A 9,462-nucleotide genomic window follows, 5' to 3' on the forward strand; every position below is an offset into this window, starting at 1 on the left:
TATAGAGTTATTAATGACAGAAATCTGAGGAATAGTAGCGCGCCGACATATATGATTGGAGAAGCGTTACAGCTGCTCAGGGCAGCGATCATGAATCTTTTCCTTAGCGTAAACTAATGAAAAGTGAAAGACTTCTGTGAATCAGTGAAAAATGAAAAATTTTATATGAATTTGTGAAAATCGAAACATTTCACACGACAATTGAGTCGTTCAACATGGCAGTTGCGTTCTGGATAATTCTTAATGAATACCAAAGAAATCAAAATAATAATGTCCGTGCAGTCCGAAGGATATTACGTGACACGCAAAATCCGTTTGATATAATATCCAAAGAAAATGTTTCAAAATATGTATATACATATCGGAAGATATCAAAGACTATTAATACAGAAAATAGGCCGAATATGCATATATATATATATATGTCTCTTAGGATTGCGAGACGTGAAAAAATTTAGAATAATTTTTATTTTATAAATATATACACACGTTGGCATTCCTTAAGTTAATAATTCGAAGTTGAAATAACACTAAAATTGCAATCGGAAACATATGTACAGAGTGTTTCACAAATTCCTCGCTCCTAGGAATTCACGAAGACATAGAACGGATTAAGATAAATATAAAATTCCCATATCATTTTGCGATGTACGCAACAACCGAGCTATTAATTACAGAAATGTAATGGATGAGTACGCGCCGAGATGGTATCGAAAAAGTAACGAAGCTGCTCGAGCCAAGAGCGGCCCACATGATCTAACGACAGTTGCCAGCGTGCAAGAAGAAGAAGAAGAAGAAGAAGGACAAGCCGCCGGCGAAGTAAAACACAAGTAAGCTGGTGAGGCACTCGGGCGAAAGAATGGGGCTAGGCGACAGAACGACGGCTGACGAAAAATATAATCTAATCGAAAATTTCAAGGTAGCACTTGCTAAATATTCCCGTTATGTCGTCGTTGCAAATTCGAGTGTGTTATTTTCACGAAGAAATTAGTCGGGGAACGTTCGCAGCCGCGGTGGAATTTAACGTTCGCGTTCGCAAGGGCCTAACATTCTACTCGCGAAGGGACGTCATCGCCCCTCTTTTCACAATGGTGTCGGATGTTTAACTCCTTTCTTTCTTATTTTCCACGACAACGATACTGCGACGGGGCCCTAACGAGGCAAGTTCGCTTATAACTAGCGTTTATCTCAAGAGTTCTTCTCGGGAACATTCCGCGCAAAGGGTTAGTCCGCGATAGAAAGTTTCCTGCGACCAGAGGCCGCTGTGGTTCAAAGTTAAATTGTAGCAACAGTATTGTTATCGGGCAGCCTTGAGACGGGCTGCTGGCATCCGTCCGTGACGTCTGCCGTGCGCCTTTGCGATTACCGGTAAGTTTTCTCGATTGCTCGCGCGATTTCAAGTGGCCATAATATGTGGCGAGAATACATGGCAATATATGACAATAATATATGGCAATAATATACGGCAACAATATATGGCAACAATATATGGCAACAATATATGGCAACAATATATGGCAATAATATATGGCCATAACATATGGCAATAATTTATGGAATATATTTTTCGTTCGACAAAAGTCAATGCAAATTTGCGGCATGCACAATGTAATAATAAAAGAGCTCTCTGCGAGCATTGAGTCAAACGCTCACCGATGATGATGATGATCCGATATTGATAATGTCCCGTTGCATCCAACTAGATCCATCAATGTCCGTCCATGTCCGTGCTCTCCATGTCGCGCAGCATCCCATCTTGCAGCGCGTCCCACGTTGATTGCTACACTTTCGCCGCACTTCCGCGACGTCGTCGATACGCGGTATTAGAACGGCGATATTTGCGTCAATTAACGAACGTTTTACGTCGACGTCGGTGGAAACTTTTTACGCGCTGCGAAACGAACTCTATAAACTCGATCGGCGAGGAGCAAGAACCGTGTGAAAATTTATCGACTCGTTCAACGGATTTTTACGGCGTTTTTCGCGCCTGAAAAGTCGCGAAAATGCGGGAGTATCGATATTTACAAGAATATTCGCGAATGCATGCGAAGAAAGATTAGACAATTAGAAACCGGTTGCTCCGAGGGAGCACAAAGAGAGAGAGAGAGAGAGAGAGCGGAACAAAGTTTTCACGCATGATAGTTCCGTCACGACGAAGCTTACGTTCGCGATGCTTTGGCGAAATGAGAATTTAAGCTTTCTTTGTTAGCAGCGTGGGTAAAAACGCGTATATTGATAACCGCGGTCGCGATATTCAAAGGCACGCGAGCGAGGATACCTCAAGCTCGGCGTGCGCTGGCGCAATTTCTACGCAATTTCTGGCGCATTATACGCTACTCGAGACAATAGGGATCGTAATGAATATTGCCAAATAATTTTACAGCCTGTTTTAAGGAAATAAAAGAAAAGTAGCCAATGGTTTCGGCATTTATGCGTATGAATATATTTTACGCGGACAATTGAATATTGTCTAATAATTCTGTCGTTAAATATTTCTGCGGCCCGCTTGAAAAATAAAAATAATGTAGTTGATGACGGTATCGCGTTTGTAGACATGAATATCTCTTATTCAGATAACTGAATATCAAAAAAGAATCATCATCATTCGGTATTTTAAATCTCGTATATAACGCAGGCTATACGATCAAGTAATCCCCTGATTGTTTCGAGCAATGTATTTTATTCAACGTTTCACAAACACACACATGCAAGAATCTATTTGCAATTTGCATTGACTCGAACGATATTTTTTAATCCCACATCCGTCATGCAGAATATAGTTTCTCTTTTCATTTTGACTCACCGAAACGACTTGCAGTCAGAGCCGGCCACATTCCGCTTCAACACTGTAACAAAAAATTCACATTCGCTCATCAGATTTGACCACCAAGTGCGGGCGAGTAAAAGAGTAGTTTACCCTCTGCGATCGTAATTCAATTCGAGCCGAAAATAATATTCCAGCTCTAGATCGCCAAGGATCAAACAGAGGACTATATAAGTAAACTTGTAAACTTACCTTCAAGCCGACTCTGCTTGGCCCGAATCGGATCCTCCGATGCGGCATCCGCGTCCGCCGGATTGCTGTTGCTTTCCGCAACAACTGAAACAGAAAAATAATTTTCCCGGTTGATAACCTGCGGTAGAGAGAGAATATCTTTGGTCGGGACGAATCGAAAATACGGAAATATTTTGATACGGAATTTTTATCTTTATATTTTGGTTCCAACATTGAAAATTTAAATGGGACTTGGAGCTTTCAAGAGAACTGATGAGGAACAAGTTGCAAAGGCAAAGATCGTAAAGGATTGAACACAGATGTGTAGGAAACTTGTGAATTTTACCTTCCGACCGACACTGCTTGGCCCGAACCGGATCCTCCGGTGCGGCATCCGCATCTGCCGGATTGCTGCTGCTTTCCGCAACAACTGAAACAGAAAAATAATTTTCCCGGTTGATAATCTGCGGTAGAGAGAGAATATCTTTGATCGGGACGAATCGAAAATACAGAAATACTTTGATACGGAATTTATATCTTTATATTTTTGTTCCAATATTGAAAATTTAAATAAGACTTGTAGCTTTCAAGAGAGCTGATGAGGAACAAGTTGCAAAGGCAAAGATCGTAAAGGATTGAACACAGATGTGTAGGAAACTTGTGAATTTTACCTTCCGACCGACTCTGCTTGGCCCGAACCTCCGATGCGGCATCCGCATCTGCCGGATTGTTGCTGCTTTCCGTAACAACTGAAACAGAAAAGTAGTTTTCCCGGTTGATAATCTGCGGTAGAGAGAGAATATCTTTGGTCGGGACGAATCGAAAATACGTAAATATTTTGATATGATATTTTTATCTTTATATTTTTGTTCCAACTTTGAAAATTTAAATGAAACATGAAACTTTCGAGAGAGCTGATGAGGAACAAGTTGCAAAGGCAAAGATTGTAAAGAGTTGAACACAGATGTGTAGGAAACTTGTAAACTTTACCTTCCGGCCGACCCTGCTCTGCCCGAACCGAATCCTCCGGTGCGGCATCCGTGTCCGCCGGACTTGCTTCCCGCAACGTCTGGAACAAAAATTTAGCGTTCTTGGTTAGTAAGCTGCGGTAGAGAAAGAATGTTTAGTCGGGATGAGTGGAGAATATTCGTTACGATTTTTTTTCTTCATTGTCATTGAAAGTCTAGATAGGAGCTCTTGAAAGAGCTGACGAAAAAACATGACAACAAGAAGCGGACACAACAGTTGTGTGCTCTCGAAAATACTCTTTTACGAATGAACATTTAAATTTAGATCCCGTAACGGGAGTAAACAGACTTGAAAGAAGCGCTGACGGAAAACAAAAAAGGTCGCAGTCTAAGAAGCGGTATGACGTTGAATATTCTACACAAGACCGATATACTCACACAGTTGAAAATTATTCAGAATTTGATTCAGAGCTTGATTGAACATGAGGAATTAGAGATCCGCGTTCATGGACCGTTATCCGTCTCTGTCTGGATCAATATCTCTTGTATACAACAACGCAATAAATAGATAGACAGGCAGAGATTGACGAGAGTAATTGCAGATTCATAAAGTGTCTATGATTACTAGTCGGATGATGACGGATCGTGAATGCCGAGTGCGAAATTCCGACTTCTTATTCCCGGAAAATTCGTCAAACGTCCGCTCTCGTTATCGCAGACTTCCCGCATAATAAATGATTCCACATACCTGGAAACGTGACGTATCGCTGCCGGCGTCCTGCTTCCCGGCTGCTCCTCCGGAGTCCTCCGGATTTCACTCACTCACGCTTCTAACGCCGATACTCGCGATTCGATCGTGCGGGTTAATCAACGCGATGCCGATTGTGTATCTCGAGGACCGACGAGATACATTTCTTTCGAGACGGAAGTGACGAGCGCGTCGCGCACGGCTGCTGTTGATGGAATGAGATCGAATACACGAGGTGCGCGAGTATTATAATACGAAGGGCAAAAAGTGTCGTCGCTCGCGAGCCGATCAACACAATCGGCGCGATGTAAACATTGCGAGCCTCGGCGGCAGTTGAAGCAAGAGAGACTTGCCCTTGGGCGTCTTTTCTTTTCTCGAAGGTTCGACGACGAGGGGGGACGAGGGGAATGCGAGGAGGCCTTTCAACTGTACGCGACATTGATTTATTATTTATTGATTACTGAAAATAAAGAAAATTATTCTATCGAAGCATCGAATACTTGTTAGCTTTATGTTAATTAAAGAGGAATGTGTACGATTAGAAAATGTGTTAGCAACTAATTGTACAGAGTGTCAAAGTTGTTGTGACGCTGTTTTCGGAGAATAATTAAAGGTCATGGTAGCGTTAAAGAGTGGAATTTCATCCCATGCGAATTTTGTCTTGTTCTTATTAAATGTTAGATTATCCGCTGCGGACAACAACTCTTCTTTACTTTTCATCTAATATTCAATGATGATAAATAACATTTAATTACATTCGTTTGGCTCTTTTTATTTCGAAAATAAAAAAATATATACCAGGGTGAGATTTCACCCATGACAACATCAACGTGATTTTCTTTGATGTTTTTTTTAAAAGTTCAGATATTTCGTCGACTCGCGGGATATATTTATAATCGGAGTCTCGTCGCGTTAATTAACACGTGCTTCTTCGAGCGGATCGAATGCTCACCGACAGCCATTGTCAGTGCAACGAACGAATGTCTGGAGCGGACGGGATGCTGAATTGAGAATTGAGAATTGGGAAGCAGGACGCAGAAGGGAACGGGACGCGGGTAACGACACATCATGCGTCTCCAGACGTGTCAAATCGTTTATTATGCAGGAGACTTTGATACGGCAACATGTATTCCCACATTTAATATTTAATACGTATTTTTATTTTTCCTGCTCCTCCCCCTCTTCTCTCCGCTCTCTCTTTAGACCTCCGGGCATAGTCTGACATAGGCCGCGTTCAGTAGAACAAAGTGATCAGAGAGCGCTTAGTGATTATTGTCTGTGATTGGAGCATTCTTTTAGATTCTTCATAGACCCAGAAATATTTACCAATCAGGAGCGAGATTCAGTGGAAAATCTAGTAATATTGTCCAACTGTTGAGTCTATTGAACGCAGCCATTGAGATGGCAACTGTGGTTGCAGCACGGACATAAATCGCCTGAAAGTGGATGTAGCACGGACTTCCACTACATGCAGATTTTACCACCGAGACTTGAAAGTGGCTGTAGCATCGTAGTTACCCTGTTAAAATAGATGCAGATGGCGTCCTTTCCCAGTGCGGGAAATCGGTGTCGTAGAAAATGCCATGTCGGCCGCTCTCAGGTTTCTCTCTGATGATAGTGGGTGTTTTCCAGCAACAGAACACAGTCATACACTGTGTGACACAGTGTTACACAGTGTCGACTTGTAGCTGGAACGCTGCTTAGCTTTTTCCTTTCACCGTCAGAGTGCAGGGCAGTTACTTTATATATCTTGTTACTAGTTTGCAATGCAAACAGACATATGTCAATAATTTAAAATAATAATCTAAATCGTTACAAGATACTTTCTTATAAGTTATATAAAGGTTAGTGTTTTTTAACAAAATTTTCTTATAAATTAGCTTATTTATCAAATATATAGAAGAGAATGATTAAAAAAATCTTATTAAATTATGTACATTAAATTGTTATGGAAAAGTAATCAATTAAATAAATATATTTTTTATAATACTATTTTTAATATTAATTAAATATAGCATGTTTTATTTTATCTTTTCACTTTATTTAATTTTATATTATTAAAAAAATTAATAGTTTTATTAATTAATTAAGTAATTTTAATATAGATGAATGGGAAGGAAAAGATAGTTGTTAATCTTGTACTGGAGAGTATGATAAACACCAGTATAAGCACAGAAGACTCAAGCAACAGTGAAATAGACTGGAACAATAGTAGTCTTTCAATTGATGATACATCTTTCAGTAGTGAAGAAAACGATGGTTATTTATTGTTGTTTCCTTTAATGAAATATTTAATCAGTGGGTGTAAAAGACATCGAGTTGAAGATTATCTTCATGTTGTGGATAGTTGGACAGATTTAGAATTTAAAGAGCACTTGCGAATCAAGCGTAATTTAGCAATTCGATTAATAGGTAATATTCATTTTAAATACCAAATAATTTATATTTTTAAACATGATTTTATAATATTTAAAACATATAATTCTTTATATATTCTAGATGAATTGCATGAAAGTGGATTTATTCCTTCTCATTCGTTTGGAGTGAGACCAATTGAAGCGAAACTCAGCTTTCTTATATTTTTGTGGCACTTGGCAAATACAGAATCTCTACGAACAATATCAGATAGATTTGACGTTTCAATTTCATCTGTCTTTCGAGTAATTCGCCGAGTGACAGCTTGGATATTGATAAAATTAGACGACGTTATTAAATGGCCCGAAGGACAACACGTCGCATATGTTTGTCATCAGTTTTATGCTAAAAGAGGCATTCCAAATATAATGGGGGCTATTGACTGCACTCAAATTAAAATAGAGAAACCTAATGTGGAGAATGCAAGAGATTATTGTAACCGGAAAAAATACTTTTCTGTAAGCCTACAAGCTGTTGTAGATGCGCATATGAAATTCACTAACATATACTGTGGTCAGCCAGGTTCTCTCCATGATGCACGAGTCTTGAGAAAATCTGTATTATACAATTCAGTTAATGAACATAGAGAAGTAATTTTTCCAGATGAAAAATTTATAATAGGAGACTCTGCATATCCGTCTTTACAATGGCTTGTTCCTCCTTTTCGTGATAACGGTCATCTTACTCTTCTTCAGACCGAATTTAATTTCATACTTTCTTCAACGCGTATGGCTGTAGAAAAAACATTTGGTTATCTGAAAGGACGTTTTCGACGAATAAAATTTTTTTCGGAATGCCGTGAAATGCCGTTTATTACAAATACAATTGTAGCTGCATGTATCTTACATAATTTATGTTTGAATTATGACGATGATAGTGTCGATTATGATGATGTCGAAATGGAGGAACTGAATGATAATATTTATGATAATGTAAATGAAAATATTAATTTTGGACATCAAGTAGATCGAAGGATGCAATTATTGAGGGAAATATTTGACCAGGAATAAACAATGTACACTGATTATTATATTGGTTTTATTTATTTTATTATATTATACCCAGGCAGCAAGCCTAGGTTATTTGTTATTAAAATAAATGTATCATATAATACAATAAATAATTTGCTAACCATCCTCATGCTAAGGCTTTTATATTTATTTAATGTCTAAAAATGTTAATACACATATATTTTTACATCCTGCAATATAAATGTTATATTTTATAATGCAATTAAAAATCTATTGGCGTCTAAAGACGTCAATAATACTTCATTAAAATGTCTTTAGACATCTTTAGACATTATTTTGCTACCTGATCAAATAATAAAAAAGTACTATATACCTTCCATGGTTCTAATATATCTCCTCACTTTTCTTCTTAGTTGTAGGTGTATCCTCATGTCCTTTACATCTCAATATAACCTTAAAAATGTTTACCTCCTATCAGAATTACCACTCCGTAGAAAAATAAATGGTATCAGATTTAAAAATGTTGGTATTCATGGAGTGACAACCAGGGTTGTTAAACTTCCATGTAAAATTTCTGACCAGTGTTTTAACGCCATCTAAAAGATGACCCCCAATAATATATGAACTACGTAGCAAAGTAACTTACCGATCGATAAAGATGAGCTCTTATTCGTTTTAGTATATTTAATTTTATATTTAAATTTTAATCAATTTATTGGATTTGGAACAAAATGAATAACTAAAAAGCAATTTTAAAAAAATAAACAATTTAAAACAATGTATACTCATTCTTTATTTTATTTTTTTTCACTGTTTTTTTTTGCATATTTTGTTGATATTCGCATTGCTGCTTTATACATATAATTATCGCTATCTGTTGTTATCTTTTTACATAAAATGTTGTTGATATGTGTACACCAAGCATCTATACTTGTATTATGTATAAACAATACAGGAACCGCAACATTTAATAAAATACGTTTATGCAAACATGGACTATAGTCTTCTGGACGAAAATGTTTATGGCACACTTTATTTTTTTGTATCTCATTGCTTGGATAATTTTCTAAATGTTTCAATTTCAAACTTTGTACCCATTTTGAGCATCTTTCAGGATCTTTGGGAAATCGATGTGAAGGCACTTCTTTCCCAGACTTGCATTCAGGAACACAACATGTCCTCCCCATATCTATGCTCAAATATCTTAGAGGGACGTTCTTTTAAAATCTATGATGCAACGTACGCTGAAAACATTTTCGATGCTACAAATAAAAAGTAACGTAACAAATACTTACGTCTAAATAACAAGCGTGTTAATATGTTTTTACCTTCACCGTATATATGGTAGTTTGGAGCGAGCGACGA

At 37.8% G+C, this 9,462-nt stretch overlaps 1 protein-coding gene across 2 annotated transcripts; it reads left to right on the plus strand.

Moving 5' to 3' along the window:
- Positions 1 to 695: 695 nt before the first annotated feature.
- Positions 696 to 8,187, plus strand: LOC105188783 (protein ALP1-like). 2 transcript variants are annotated; one of them, XM_025300473.1, is made up of 3 exons: positions 696 to 830; positions 6,817 to 7,123; positions 7,211 to 8,187. In XM_025300473.1, exons 2-3 carry the CDS (start codon positions 6,817 to 6,819, stop codon positions 8,134 to 8,136), a joined length of 1,233 nt encoding a protein of 410 aa, XP_025156258.1. In that variant the 5' UTR covers positions 696 to 830; the 3' UTR covers positions 8,137 to 8,187. The 2 variants fall into 2 exon arrangements, with proteins under 2 accessions (XP_025156258.1, XP_019699512.2); XM_019843953.2 differs by lacking the exon at positions 696 to 830 and adding an exon at positions 6,358 to 6,555.
- Positions 8,188 to 9,462: the final 1,275 nt, after the last annotated feature.

Source organism: Harpegnathos saltator, unplaced genomic scaffold (assembly GCF_003227715.2).
Source record: "Harpegnathos saltator strain DR-91 unplaced genomic scaffold, Hsal_v8.6 scaffold37, whole genome shotgun sequence".
Classification (NCBI taxonomy): domain Eukaryota; kingdom Metazoa; phylum Arthropoda; class Insecta; order Hymenoptera; family Formicidae; genus Harpegnathos; species Harpegnathos saltator.

Excerpts from the sequence above, each read along its gene's own strand:
- LOC105188783 (XM_025300473.1), top strand. The coding sequence starts at position 6,817 with ATGAATGGGAAGGAAAAGATAGTTGTTAATCTTGTACTGGAGAGTATG. Across the intron at positions 7,124-7,210 it reads TTTAGCAATTCGATTAATAG|ATGAATTGCATGAAAGTGGA; the intron begins GTAATATTCATT and ends TATATATTCTAG.